Source organism: Megalops cyprinoides, chromosome 21 (genome assembly GCF_013368585.1).
Source record: "Megalops cyprinoides isolate fMegCyp1 chromosome 21, fMegCyp1.pri, whole genome shotgun sequence".
Classification (NCBI taxonomy): Eukaryota; Metazoa; Chordata; class Actinopteri; order Elopiformes; family Megalopidae; genus Megalops; species Megalops cyprinoides.
This window is the reverse complement of record NC_050603.1, coordinates 26,986,602-27,002,082: the sequence shown is the minus strand read 5'-3', so window position 1 is coordinate 27,002,082 and position 15,481 is coordinate 26,986,602. Positions and strand designations below refer to the sequence as shown.

The window sequence follows — 15,481 nt, the reverse complement described above, 5'->3', positions numbered from 1 at the left end:
CACTTACACACTTGGCGAGGTGGTCTGAGACGGTTGTCTGGCGACAGAGACGGGCGTGGGCGGGGAGACGTAGGCAGTAACGAAATCTGAATACAAGCTGGACACCTTGGAGACGCGTGTTAGACACAAGTGTAAACGGCGATGTGTCTCGGCTGTCCACTTGTGATCGCCCAAGACGCATTTTAAAAGCAAGTGTAAACAGGCCTATGAGAAGCTTAATAACGCTAATGAAAAATAACGAACCATGTAATATAACACGCGCGGTACACAGCATAAAATAAGTTACGTGCGAAAGGGTTAGCCAGGTAAATAGCACATAATGTGCCTCATGAGATTTGACGTGGAATAGACCTGATGTGGTTAACGAATTGATCGCTGACTGTTCGAATTGATTGATTGACTGTTTGATAACAATAGCTGCACTTAAATACAAGCCTACTTGTTCTGATAATAGGCATGAGCATTTCAAAAAAAAAAAAAAAATCCACAAGAAGGATGTTTTTGAATGTTCGTTTTGTTCTGATAATTGTACTTATAACATTGAATCTAGTATGAAATGCTAGCGTACATTCTGTTACTTTTACTGATGAGAGGAAAAAAGATGCACTTATTTTGTCTCATTTATAAAGTATTTTAAATGTTTTGTATTTTATGCACGTGTTATTGTATGTTTTCAATAACACGTGCATAAAACGAAGTTGTGATTTATCAGATGCATATGTCTTCGAAATGGCTGGTTTACCTATTCAGGATAATATATGCGGATGCGGAATGGCGGGAAAATAGTCAGGAATGTTCATTTATGCACAAATCTGCTTTTGATTGATATAGAAACCTTTTTTAAGACCGTCAATATTAGGGCTCATCTATCTGGAAGAATGTATTGTTGTATTTCAAAGGTAAAGATATCCTACAAGATGTTGCTTTTTTTAATAAAAATGTGTATTATTATGGGTAAATACCACATATATAATCAGAAATGGGTAAGGTAAAGGTAAACCAAACTTTTGTCTATTCATTACAGAAATTAAGCATTATGTCCATTTACATCATGGCGTTAAAACCAAAAAAGCAATACGTACAATAAATGTATGTGAGCATTTTTCAATATTTATTTGATTTCTACATACCCCTGACTCTGTATATAGTTAAATTGTTCTGTTTTTTATGATGTTTCTCTGATGGATGTAGTGCTTGCCTCACGGTTCGTATTAATATTGGTTGTGCTTTTGTAAATGTTTTTCTACATGAATTTTAAAAAAAGTTTGTCTTAACGCACAGAAGGGAGAAAAACAGTTTGGTGTGTTAACACAAATTTGTCGGACAGAATAGCAGCATTCAGTTACTTTTAAGTTACTTTTTGTTCATTTAAGTGAACTACTATGTTCTGTAAGATGCAAGTTTTGAAATCTTCTAACAGGACTAGCTCTTGGAGTTGCCCAAAGCTTGTAGTCTTTGTGGCTAGGCACCACTTTTCTCGGGCAAATTCAACAAATGTTTGTTTGGCTGTTTTCATACAACTTTGAAATTTTTGATGGTACACCTCTGGTACCAGCTCATAAACCCGAAGCACTGTGGTTTTAACAGTGTCATAATCAAGGGACTGTTCAATAGGCAAGGCTGAGCACACCTCCTGAGCCTTTCCAACAAGATTGCACTGTAGGAGTAAAGCCCACATATCCTTAGGCCAATTCAGTTTAGCAGCAACACACTCGTTCGTACTTTAGACATACATCTTCTGATGCTACTTGGACACATCTTCAGTGATGAACCCGGGGTCATAGGGTGTTTCGGGTCTTTAATCATCATACACCCTTGCCGGGGGTGATCAGCCCTCGACTTGTGTCCGGCGTCCACTGACCTAACAGAAAAAAGTAAAATAAACAACAGAAAACTCCCCACTTAACATAAACAGGGAAAAATGATCAAACAATTCCAATTCCAATTCCAATGCCAATTCCCCCCTAACTAGACAGGTCCATTTACAGGTAAGTGTGCCATCAGTTCAAAAAAGGAGTGCCTCAACCAAGGACAAAGAAGACAATTTACATTAGAAAATAAGTTAACATAATAATTAGGAGTGTAACAAAATACAGTATCTTCTACTTATGTTGCTAATCACCATAGAATACATCCAAAATGCGCTCTCTACTGACTTTATTACATTGTCTGAACATCAGAGGGAGCAATTAAACAGGTGAACTTGTTCAGTCTTGTTTAGCCACACTTTATGGCTTGCATTGGAAAGAAATATTTGAATGTGTTTATTTAAAATGTGTTCTGGCATTTATTTGTAGAAATCATAAGACATTCCATAACTTGCCAGTAAAACAATGCATTTTGTTTACAATTTTAACAAGAAATAAACATTTTATGCTGCAGAAATAAACAATGAATACCCAGTATTGTGGTATGGAACCAAAGCGCAAGGCGCATGTATCCTTACAGGGCTAATTATAATATTATTATATATATATTATACACTATGTATACATTATACCTAGTGAGTACGTGCATTGTGATGTCCAGAAGGAAAGCAGTGGTGGGGACTCACAGTAAAGCTTAGCTGAATAACAATATATATGCAAATGCAAGAAAATGGATAATGACCATAACTTCTGTGTTACATGATTCGTGAACTAAGCCACAAAACAGTCCCCCACTACTGATACCAGTCATGTGTTATGTGTTAATGCCCAGTGTGCACTTATAAAATTTTTATGAACATTTTGGTCTAATAATCTAATAGAATTGCATTATGAAATAAAAGTAATAAATTGTTGCACAAGCCATTTTTATCTAGCCCAGAATTAAGTTACTATGAAAATATTTGATGAAATTAACTTCAGTTCCAAATTGTAGCTGATGTCATTCAAACCATACAGGTACATTTTTACATATTACATGGAAATGCAATTTATCATTCTGGGGTCTAGTCACTGAACTCCTTTCAAAGGTAATGAATACAGATTTAATCTCTTCCTCACACCTAAGGCTCTTGTGCAATCACTGTGGAAGTCTTGTCTCATGGGCTGAAAGTGTGAACATCAGAAGGAATGCATGAGAACTGGCCACTCTGAATAATCGTTCATTCCTAGAATTGATGCATAGGGTCAACATGTCTGCACTAAACAGGATGATTAATCTTGTTCAAGAGCTTGAGGGCATTCATGCTTTGCAGGTGGGTAGGCAGAATTTGTTAGTGGATGGGTGGTATGCCATTACACTGTATACATGCCGAAGGTATCTGCTTGCTGGAACACAGACAGGTTCTGCCAGTTCCATTCAGAGTCTGCTTTTGGTGGAATGGAAATTACCTGTAAGCAGCGCCACAGCAGTGAGTAAATAACTGCTGGCCACTGCTCCATTTTAAATAACATTAGCCTTCCTTCTTGTTGTTAATGTTTTCTTACAGATTGCCAGCAGTCCAGCAGTCATGCTGGACTACACAGAGTTTAATTACTGTATGATGTGTATGCGTGTGTATCCACAGTAATCAAGGGGAAAAACTGGTTTTAACACACACAGGACTTGTTTGAAACTTGAATAAGCATTAAGTGAGATGTAGCTTCACTGAGGTGTAACCTTTTGTTCAGACTTCCTGTAAGGATGAACCAGTGCAGCAACAGTTCAAAGGAACAATCAGCCGTTCTGGATGTATTCTCAGATATTCTTAACTTACACCTAATTTTTGTTGAGGTAAGTTCTAATCATTCAAGATTCAGACTTTAACTGTAACATATATAATATTTAAACAGAATTAAGGATAATGAGGCACAAAAGTGTGGTATAATTAGGCAAGTATTCAATTATTTAATTTTGTTTGTTTCAGTGAAAGCAGAAGTGTACATCTGAAAGTGTCAACAGACGAAGAACAAGCCTCTTATTAAAGAAAAAGGATGGCTATTCTTTCCCTATCTGTCTTAACTGAAAAGTATCAGGCCTTCATGTCATACAGAATTTGATTAGGTCATAAGATATGAAGTTACAGTTGAATATGTTGAAAATACTTTTATTCACTCTATGATGTGATTTAGTTTTATTTGAAGCCCTTGTCAAAATTGATTTACAGAATGCCTCATTGTCCCAATTTTAATCATAAACAATATCTATGACACAGTGGACAAACATAGGTAAAATTATCTGCCTTGATAATTATTAGTTTGTATTATATAATTGCACGGTCCATGCTCATATATGTAATATAACTTGGAGATGGAACTTGTTCAGATATATATACTGGTGAAGCTGGGCGGTACAGCTTTAGAATGTGTATGATAAATGTGCAGGGAGCTGAAGAATTTTTTTTGCTTGTATGACTATGTGGTATTTTCTGAATGTCATCTCTTGTTGACGTTCCTAACAAAGATTCAGGAGGAGAATTTTCAGATAATCCCTACACAATTAAACAATTTTTGAGAAAACTCTCAATGACCAGTATAAAAATCCCATCATGATGTCCAAAAGACAGGTCGTTGTTGGACTCCAAATCAAAAAGTACTGCCTAACTGCATCATAATTTCACATTCTGGCTGTACTGAATTTGACTGTGTGGTATTTCCTGTCTTTTGTGTGACTGTGCGGTATTTCCTGTGTGAAAATCATGACTCTTTTCTTTATGTACACAGGGAGGAGTTCCTCAGCATAACTGAAGAAATTATCAGAAGCTTTTTATGTCATACCAAACACCAATGTTGATCTTTTTGAGAAGGAATGCTGTTGTTCGTTTCATTATATCTATAATTGTTTTGGCTTTTATTTATTGGTTTATCACAAATTTGTTGTTCACAACTGGAAATTCTGCATCCTCAGCTCAGAAAGTGAAACAAGATGACAAAAGAAACTGTGCCTGTAAACACTGTTTGACACAACCAAATATCTCTGAGTGGTTTGACAGGCATTTTAATTCTTCCATCCATCCCTTGTTGTCAAAGAGTAATGGTAATCTTTCAGCTGAGACCCTCAAATATTGGCAGGTAATGTGCCTGTGTGTATTTCCTGATGTTTAGTGTTTTGACTTACTTGAAAATAATTGATCTTTAGACATTGTTTACAACAAACAATTTTTTTCCCCCAGAAACTTCAGCCATACTATGTTCCACCTCCCTTTAGCGAGGTGATGAAGAAAGTGTTTGATTTATTCCCTGGAGAGGACCAGTACATGGACCATGGCCCCTCTCGCTGCCGGTCCTGTGCTGTAGTCGGGAACTCCAATAACCTGCTAGGGACTTCCTATGGGCCACAGATTGATGATCATGACTTTGTGATGAGGTAAGACTGGTAACAAAACTGTTTAAGTGAAAATCCTCAGTTTAAAAGAACAGATAAAAAACAAACACCAGTGCCACATGAAGCAATGCTGTCATCTCCAAAATCTATTCAATACATAGAAAGATTCCAATTATTAACAAGCATTACCAATATATCATAAACTCCATACATCTCAATCAGAATTTTCCACAACATTGCACTAAGCAGTTTCATGGTTGCCTCTTATTTTCTATCCTTAAACTGATCCATGATCAGAAGAACCATTCTCCCTATCCTCTGATGTACTGCTCCTGTCCTGAAATACTGTATGTCCTATAAAAAGAGGACACTGAAGCAATATGCTTTTCATACCCCCACTTAGCTCTGTAACAAGTCATCAACTGAACTCCTCTGTGTAACATCATATGAAGTTAACAACAGCATGACAAACCAGCTTGTAGGCTAGCTCATTTACTGGCTAGCTAGTGAATCTAGCTGCACCATTTAGATAATGTTAGAAAGTTGGAAAGTTACTATAAGTAACAAACTAGGTAGTACATTCATTGATGGTATCAATGGGCCCTGCAGGAAGGGGAGTGCAAACAGCCAGCTATACATTTAAACCTGTCACACCCACATTGACAACTGCTGAACCCACTCAGGAGTGTGGCACCCAGCACATTCAATACTCTGATTCACACACATGTCTGCTGTGACTATTTTCCACCAGGGAACAAGAACTGTCAGAGGACAGGCTCATCTTTCTAATGCAAGATAGGTAAATCCCCTAGACACCTGAGTGAGTCATTACCTGGGTAACTCGCTTTGGCAGCTGAGTCCCAGGGTGTCAATAAGCAAATTGTAACTTTATGATATTGATCAAATATATAGATGAGTGGTTTCAAGTTTGCAAGTATATTACAAATCACTGGCTAAAAGTTTGAGTTGTGAGTGAAATGCTCACCATTAACTGAGTTAATTATTTAGGTTTTAATGATAAGTCAGGAAGACGGAACAACATAGAACAGAGGCAGAGTGGTTAGCAACTGTCATATGGAATCAGCGAGACAGAAACCAGGAAACAGAATCACAGGAATAGGGAGAGAGAGAGAGAACCAAGGAGAGAAAAGTAGAGCCAGGTAGAAATACACAGGACCAAAGGGGGAGAGACAGAATCATGGAGAAATACAGAGGACCAGGGAGACAATGACAAAGAGACTTCATTTGTAGGGGGTGTTTTTTTTTTTCTTTTCCATTTTAGAGTTGCACACTTTTCCAGTCCACAGAAACATAAAGAATTGCGATTCCTGGTATTACAAACATCAAGAAACATTGGCTTAGGTTATACAATTAGGTTATGTAAATGCTTATTATTTTATAATATAAGACATTAAACGTATTAATGAAAACTGCAGGGGGCTCACATGAGCAAGCCCAGATTTAGTAAAGGACTGTATCTTCACTGTGGGTTGTAATGGATCTGTAAAAAATTTACATGAGATTTACTAATTAGTCTTACTGGGAGACATAAACCATTATGAATGGTGTCTCAGACCTCTTATTGGGGTCTATTAATTATTTCACTCTAAGGTCAAAATTATCCAAAAGTCTCATAATTGTGTGGATATGTGAGCCCCCAGATTTTAAAAGTTTTAAAAGCTGCCATGTAGTACATTTGCCACTTTGTCCTTTATGTTTGTAAGTATTTTGCGGAGGAATGAAAAAAATTGCATTTATTTCATCTTGGTGCATTTATTTAGATGGTGGGTTCAGCCATCCTGGTCAATACCACCATTAATGAAAGGTTTACCTAAATGATACGCATTTTACAATACCAGTTCATCCATGTTCCCCCAGAACCTACATGTTCTGGGTGCGCCTGTTAGCCTATCACAGTATTTTAGTCAGACACCTCATTAAAATTTTGTTTTAATAGGTGTGTCTTGGATGTGTGCTTATGTAGTAAATGAGGTCTTTCATACAGGCAAGATATGATTCCCAGGTCTAACCTTATATTTAATATTTTGCCATGTTAATATTTCATTCCTGGACATGTTTGTTTTCTCATATTTTTGCATGAACACAACAAGGTAATGTGATGTGTCTATTGTATTCTGTGCTTTGTGCATTACAAACGGGTATTCCATTAGGGGCAATGTAAGCTGCTGGAATGACCTTTTCGACAAAGCTTGCATTAGTAAATTGGCAGCTAATCTCTAAAATTTTTCCTGTCATCCTTGATAAATCTGGCCCTGTGTTTGTGGACTTGGCTGTGATATAGTCTGCCTTGATGTGCTATGTTGCATTTGATTTGTGCCAATGAATTTCATCTCTATAGGATGAATGAAGCCAAAACCGCTGGGTATGAAAAAGATGTTGGAAGCAGGACTACACACCACTTCATGTACCCAGAAAGTGCCATTGATATAGACAACACCACCAACCTAGTGCTGATTCCTTTCAAAATGAGAGACTTTGAGTGGCTTATCAGTGTTGTGACTGATAGATCTATAAAAGCGTAAGTTAACAGAAATATCTCTGCTCTATTTGTATTTGCTTTTGTAAATTGTGCAACATGATTTTCTAGTGACAAAAAAGATGCATTCAGACCATCTGCACACGTTGCCCACCTGTATGTGTCACTCACATTACATTACATCACTAATGTGTGCCCATTAGTGAACTTGCATTTCTGGTCTGCTTTCACTTGCATATAACACATTCAGGTGTATTGTCTGTTTTTTCCACAGTACTTATCGACACGTTCCTGCAACACTTAAATTCAACAAGAAAAAGGTGAGTTTCTGCTTAACATCAGATTAGTGTTTAGATGGTACCATATTAAATTGAATACCATCAACAGATAGCATATTCCATTTTGGTGCATATGAATCACTGTTCCACTCTCACAAGTGATGTTTCTCACCTAACAAGTATAAAGATAAATTCATATAAACACACACAGGTGTTAGGCAGGCCTAGGATGGTACCTCCTGTCAGTGTACAGATAGTTGCTGTAGAATGTTTTTATGCAATTCCCTTGAAATGAGCCAGTAATTATCAATGGTTAACTTAGCTAACTGGTACATCTGCTGTTTCAGTATCACTGAACAAAGAATTTGATCATAAACTGAATTTTCCAGGTCTTGTTTTATAACCCAGCATTCTTGAAGTATGTTCAGGAGCAATGGATCAAAACCTCCAGGTGCCCTTCCACAGGGATGCTTGTGCTCATGTTTGCTGTTCACATATGTGATGAGGTCAGTGAGTTTGCTCAGCATGGCAGAAGTTTGAGAGACATATGTTATCCTGTTTTAAAAAAAAGAACAACATCAAATCAACAACAGATTTATTGCGGTGTAACACATAAATATGCAAGTGTAAGTCTTTCTTCCATTCTTTCAGGTAAGCATTTATGGATATGGTGCTGACAGTAAAGGAATGTGGAAGCATTACTGGGAGAAAGTGTCTGGCTCCATGCACCTTGCAAAGCACAGTGGAAATACAGAATACCACATCCTGCAGATGCTCCATGAGGCAGGAAAAGTCAAGCTCAGTAAAGGGAACACGATTAAAGTGAAGTGAAACTACATGGCTGTTTGAGTTTAAAAATGTTCTGTTTTTTAAGAATAAAGAGTAGGCAAATGTAGGCTTCCAGTGATTGTGGGAAATGACACAGCCAGTTTAAAAATGGGGCCATAAGGCTCAGCCTTCATTTGAAACAAGTATCTTTATTGTCTGAGGCACGCAGAAGACCCCCACTACTTCTCAGACAGAAAACACAAAAACTAATTTACAACTGCAGTATGCAACATACTGATATTAGAGCATATGTGATTACAAATTATTTAATAATTTGTGTAATATTAAACATTGAATATGGATGTAACATACATTGTATCAGGTTCACTTTTTGTGCAAACAAATGATTTTGTGTATATAGCTTGCATGTGATCAAACCCACAAACATTTTAGAATTGATCAATGTTTTTAGACGGAATTTGTTCCAACTGCTCACACAGTTGTTTTGGAAACGATTCCCTGAAACAAAATACGATCATTTCCTTGAACATTTTGATGGAGGAGGCTCATTGTCTCTCCCCTTGAAGGTCTTATTAATATGTTAACAAAAGTATGTTTTGGCTCATTCTAAGGGTTCACAAAACTGAAAAAATTGGTCAAGTAAAAGCACTTTTACATGCTTTGGTTTGCCCATTGACTTAGTAGTCACTTTTGACATTGTAGATTCAGTTCTAGAGGTTGCCTATGTATTTGACTTACTTGAATAATAGAGAGTGAATAATAAAGAGTGAGATGTGAAATCACAAAAATTTGCTTCCTGATCCATATATATTTCACCATTATAAACGTTCATTAAAATGTCATCTGGGTATTCCCAATCATGTTTTCTCTTAATCCCAACATTAGAATAGCAACTATTTGAAGTGTGTAAGTGTGTGTGTGTCATGAAAACCACTTTTTGCAAGGAAGTACATCTAGTCTCATCTGAATTATGCAAAAAGACATTGGATTAGATTATGGTCTGATGAGACAAAGATAGAAATGAAGTATTCATTTAAGGGTGAAGACATTTTTTTTCATTTTTAATACTTTGATAAACAAGCATTTTGTTTTCACTTAGATTTTGTTGGTTACAATTCATAAATAAAGTCTGACTTCTTAATTTCTTAATTTCAGCCTTTAAGACACCAAAAACAAGAAAAGGGTGTGTAAATTTTCCAGATCCACTGTTCATATCATTCTTCAGTCTGTGGGGAAGGGAAAACATCTATGCCCTCTCAGACACCTGGAGAGGGTATCGAGATAAGGACATAAGGACCTCTGTAAGGGGAATTGGCTATAAAAGACCTTTTCTATCCACAGTGAGGGGAAGCAGGAGGAAGCAATGAGAGGACAAAACCAAGGAAAACTGACATGTACGAGCTGAAAGGCAGTGGGACCCTGAAAAGGGACAATTTTGACTTCGTTCATTTTTTCTTTGTTTTTTTTTATTATTATTTTCTGTTTGTGGCTCCATAAGGGGAGAATGAAAGTTAGATGGTGGAGACAGCTGGAATGCTACAATTCCCATCCCATATACCATATATGTAAATCTTCACTGCTACATTTATGTTCCCTCCTGTGTGTATTTGTGTTTAGGGCCCTGCATGGTTTCATGTCCTTGCAATGAAAATCTTGGTACAAAGTTCACCTCAAACAGTAAAAAGCATAAGAATGTGTGTCTGACTGGTAGGCCATTGACTAATTGGATAAATTACTTACTTTGGTAGTTATACTCACAAGCAGATAAAAACTGGGTTGTGAAGGAACCTGGGGGAGGCAAGGACAGAACTGGGGAGGGTTGTGTTTGAACACCTTGGTTTTTACATATTTTATTCCTTGTTTTAGTTATTTTACCCTTTTATCTTTGCCTATTTTGCTGGGGGGGGGGGGGGGGGGGGGGGGGGCTATTAGCAACTATTAAGTTACTATTATTATGAGTATTACTTTTTTCTTCTTTTTGGGGGTGGGGGGGATTTCAAAAAATAGAGAAACTGTCAAATGTACCGTATGTTTTATGAATGACAACCAGTAAAAAGTTCAACACTAGTGCACAGCAAAATTAAATATGTATTTAAATATTTTACATCGTATTATACCAACTAATGTGTTGGTGTTTAAAGATATCTATTGCTGTGTATTTTACTTATAATGACATAATAAACTTGTATGTATATAGCATGTTCAAAAAACATGTTCAACCTAAAGTGCTATGCAGCGTTATAAACAGTGATGGATAAGTGGTAAATAAATAGAAATTTTTAAACATTTTTATTAACAAACATCATTAGTATGATTAATACATAACATAAGAGAAAAGAATCAATAATTGCTAAAAAAAAAACAGCTTATCCAAAAGCAAACCTGCAAAATGAGTTTTCAAATAGCTTTAAAATTCTGAATTGACAGTGTCTTGTTGATATGTGTGGGCAGATGTTATAAAGTCTAGGGGCATAGGTCCAGTCCTTCGCCTTCAACCTCTCGCCATCACCTGCAACCCACAAGGCCAGCAACCAGGTAGACCTTGTGTTCACCAGAAGCTGCGCCACAACCCGCCTCACAGTGACTCCCCTCCATGTATCGGACCACTATTTTGTATCATTCTCCCTCACTCTCCCCTCCACCCTCAACCCCCCTACTGACCCCACCACCTCCACTTTCAGAATAAACTCATCTCAGACCACCATGCTACAACCTGCCTTCTGGACCCCATACCCTCTACTCTGCTCCAATCTATATCCAGTGAGATCGCCCCGTTTCTTTCCTCAATTATCAACACCTCACTAATCACTGGTATTGTCCTCACAGACCTCAAGAAAGCTTTGGTTACTCCACTCCTGAAGAAACCATCCACTGACCCAACAGATGTTATGAACTACTGACCAGTATCTCTCCTCTCATTTATATCCAAAACCCTGGAACATGCAGTACTTAACCAACTGTCCCCTTTTCTTCTCAGGAACAACCTCCTGGATCCCCACCAGTCAGAAACCGCATTCCTGGAGGTGATTCCTCTAGTGGTGTGGAGGCTCTCCACACCACTAGAGACTCCAACCTATCATCCGTCCTCATCCTCCTTGATTTCTCCGCTGCTTTTGACAGTCGACCACCAAATCTCAAAACTGTAAGAGATGGGTATCTCTGGGACCGCCCTCCCTTGGTTCAAGTCCTACCTGACTACTGGAAAGGATCTACCTCTGCACCCACCGCTCTCACTACAGGAGTCCCACAGGGTTCAGTGCTGGGACCCCTACTTTTCTGAATTTACATCAACTCACTTGGCTTAGTTATCACATCACACGGCTTCTCCTATCACTGTTACGCTGACGACATCCAACTCTTTTTCTCTTTCCCTCCCTCTACCCCCCAGGTCAACGAAAGAATTTCCACATGCCTGGCTGACATCTCCAAATGGATGACATCCCACCATCTGAAGCTGAACCTCAAGAAAACAAAACTGCTCTTCATCCCAGCCAGCCCTTTCCCACCCACAAGACTTCTCGATCACCGTTGATGGCACCACAATACCATCCTCTCGATCAGCAAAGAGCTTGGGCGTCATCCTCGACAGCAACCTGGACTTCAAGGAGTACATTGCTTGCACGTCACGGGGCTGCTGATTCCTCCTCCACAACATCAGGAGGATTCATCCATTCCTGACAACATACGCCACGCAACTCCTTGTCCAGTCCACAGTGCTCCCTCGCCTGGACTACTGCAGCGCTCTCCTCACAGGCCTCCCAGCCTGCACCACCCAGCCTCTGCAGTTCATTCAGAACGAAGCTGCCTGACTAATCTTCAACCTCCCCAAATTCTCCCATGTTACTCCCCTGCTTAAATCCCTCCACTGGCTTCCTGTCGCAGCCAGGATCAGATTCAAAACGCTGATCCTCACCTTCTCTGCAGTCAACAGGACAGCCCCTACCTACTTCCAAGGCCTCATCCAGCCCTACACACTTGCCTGGCCCCTACGCTCAGCAGCAACTGGACGTCTTGCTCCTTGCACAGACAAAGCCGGAGGTTCTCACTCTGCAAGGCAATGACGTTTCTCCTACATCGTTCCCCAGTGGTGGAACGAACGCCCTGTCCTGCTACGGACACCTCTATCACTGAAATCCTTCAGATGTGGTCTGAAGATACATCTCTTCAGACTCTACTTGGACTGATCTAGCACACAATCGCCCCCCACCCACCCCCAACCACTCACTTTCCAACTCCTGTCTGCTGTCATCTTTCAGCTTTGGATCATTTGGATCAATGCTATTAAAAATTGCTGTGTGCTTTTTGTGTTTTCCTTAAAATCTTAAATCTTGAAAGTTATACAGCAGAATATGCATAGCATGAAGTGGAAAAAACAAAATTGAAAAGCACTGATTAGCGGACAATAAGAATGGCAGGAATGTACAGCCAAAAAAAAAAAAAATAGGAACAGAATGCTGCCTCTCCACTTCTCTTCGGAGAACTGTAGGTGGCATTTACACTGATTAGTATGGGTTGGTTATCAGTAAACAAATCTGTTCTCTATTGAAGCACTGAATCAACATTCATGTGTACAGAGAAATAAAGCTTCAACACAAGATTTAAATCCATATGAGCCCTGTAGTTTCCTGGCTTCTCTCCATTTACACAGGACTACCAAAGTCCAGGGTTTGCAGCTTCTCGACTGGCTCTGTGCCTTTGTAAAATTGCACAGTTTTAACAAAGTTATGTATTTTAGCAAGCTATTAACAAACTACAGTTCACCAGCTAAGTTGCTTTGCTAGATTGATAGCTAGCTAACTTGATTAAAATTTCATGCTCTTGAGGGTGGAAAGTTCAAATATTATTATGACCTTAGCTTTTGGATATAGGAGTGCAGTGACATACAGCATTACAGTTACACACACAAAAATGCAGAAGCCTAAGTGTTTTTCAACAAACACTGTTCAGACACACTTTTATTTTATTATCTGAATCCAGTTCTCAACTGGTCTTCTGACCACCAGTTTGAAAGGTGTTGGTTTACTCAACTGAATGGATCTGGAGAGATTTTGAGAAAGCAATCTGAATTCCGAATCTGAAAAAAGCTAGATTCCGTTCATCACTGAAATTAAATACCCATAACTCAGCTGCAGCTGATCTTTTGTTAAATTCTGTTTCTGCATAAACGCTAGATTAGAACATTTTGAACTTCACTGTATTTGTCTGGCACCTTGGCAGTATGGTTGAATTAAATAGGCTAAGCAAGATATTATGTTTCCAAAGTTTCTTATGTTATTCACTGCAATGAAAATGTTTCATAATGTAGTTTAATATCAAAGGGTGTTTGCTGGTTTGCTAGTGTTGTGAATACATCTATGAATTACTTTTCTAAAACCGAAGCGCGCTTGTTATGGAAGAAGGAACATTCTAAAAAGCTTAACGTGAAAGGGCTTAGCATGGCTTAATCTTCCAAAACAGCGATCAATCATCACCAAATTTCTCTCTTCTTAAACACTTCCACCTGTCAAAAAATCAAAACCGAAATCCTATGAATACGGACACTTTTTGATAGGAGATAGTGTTTATGACATGTGAGATGTCAGACAAATTTGGTGATCACTGATTGCTGTTTTGGGACATTAAGCCACATTAAGCTTTTTCCTTATAATCGGCGTCAATGCAGAGGAAAACGTAGTGAGATAACAACCAAACTCCTCTGATTTAGGTTTTGATTTTTTGACAGGAAGAAATGTTTCTGACAACAGACATCCGAGAGAAATTTGGTGATCATTGATCGCTATTTTGGGACATTAATCCATGTTAAGCGTTTTAGAATGTCCCCTTGATATTCATGATATTGTAAATCTTGACTCCCACAATAGTCTACTACATTTGTAGAACTTCAACACTTCATGTGTTATTCATAATACCATTTTTCCATATAATATATTTCATTACACCTTTGGGGCTTGGAAGCATTTGACGTAGCTTGCGAACTCCAGTTGTTGCCTGTTGTTGCACTTTAAAACCCTTTTGCACGTAACTTATTTTTCATGCAATGTGGTGCACATGGTTCATTAGCATTACTAAGCTTCTCATAGTTTTCAGCAAGCATTTGCTATATTTTTTTACGTTAAATCGCTGTTACTTCAAAGCTAAAATTAGCTAGAATTTTTCCAATCTCATGTTCTAATCGCACTGGTTTTAGCTTACATGCGAAACATCTAATCACACCGGTATGAATGCCGTTGGCGTGCGAATGAGTAGGCTATGTACTTCCGCTACGCAGAGGACAACAGTTGAGTAGGCAGTCCTTCAATGTGGCCCAGGAAGCATTTGCGTTCACACTGCTAAAAGAATGTGGCCATATGCGGCCCAGACCAACTCCGAATGTAGTCTGAATGATCTGCTCTCAAACCGGATCTTGGTGCATTCACACCTGTACTTAGCGCTGTCCACTTGTGATCTGATCACCAAAGATGCATATTAATACCAGGTGTGAACAGGGTCATAATCTCCAGCTGTGTGTAATGTCACTGGTTGCCAGTCTGAAAAGTAAAAATGCCAGTTAGCAAAACACACACAGCAATGGCCTTAATTAATTCATTAACCCAAGCCAAGAGTTCAAAAATGTAAAGCCAAACAATACAAGCGATTGTTTCACAAATGGTCATCAGTTCTAGCTGACAGACTAGTTACTTGTTCTTTC

At 38.5% G+C, this 15,481-nt stretch overlaps 1 protein-coding gene across 3 annotated transcripts; it reads left to right on the top strand.

Annotated features, from left to right (window-relative positions):
- The first annotated feature begins 3,293 nt into the window (after positions 1-3,293).
- LOC118768909 (CMP-N-acetylneuraminate-beta-galactosamide-alpha-2,3-sialyltransferase 2-like) lies at positions 3,294-10,209 on the top strand. Of its 3 annotated transcripts, none has more exons than XM_036515879.1 (8): positions 3,294-3,337; positions 3,597-3,699; positions 4,629-4,976; positions 5,078-5,271; positions 7,589-7,768; positions 8,001-8,046; positions 8,394-8,510; positions 10,135-10,209. In XM_036515879.1, the coding sequence occupies exons 3-8, from the start codon at positions 4,674-4,676 to the stop codon at positions 10,135-10,137; spliced, it is 843 nt and encodes a 280-aa protein (XP_036371772.1). In that variant the 5' UTR covers positions 3,294-3,337; positions 3,597-3,699; positions 4,629-4,673; the 3' UTR covers positions 10,138-10,209. The 3 variants fall into 3 exon arrangements, with proteins under 3 accessions (XP_036371772.1, XP_036371771.1, XP_036371770.1); XM_036515878.1 differs by lacking the exon at positions 10,135-10,209 and adding an exon at positions 9,949-10,107; XM_036515877.1 differs by lacking the exon at positions 10,135-10,209 and adding an exon at positions 8,656-9,208.
- The last annotated feature ends 5,272 nt before the right edge of the window (positions 10,210-15,481 follow it).

Bases quoted from the DNA above. Each gene is read 5' to 3' on its own strand.
- LOC118768909 (XM_036515877.1), top strand. From the start codon at position 4,674: ATGTCATACCAAACACCAATGTTGATCTTTTTGAGAAGGAATGCTGTT. The intron at 5,272-7,588 runs GTAAGACTGGTA...TCATCTCTATAG, and splicing joins GATCATGACTTTGTGATGAG to GATGAATGAAGCCAAAACCG. The intron at 8,047-8,393 runs GTGAGTTTCTGC...TGAATTTTCCAG, and splicing joins TTAAATTCAACAAGAAAAAG to GTCTTGTTTTATAACCCAGC.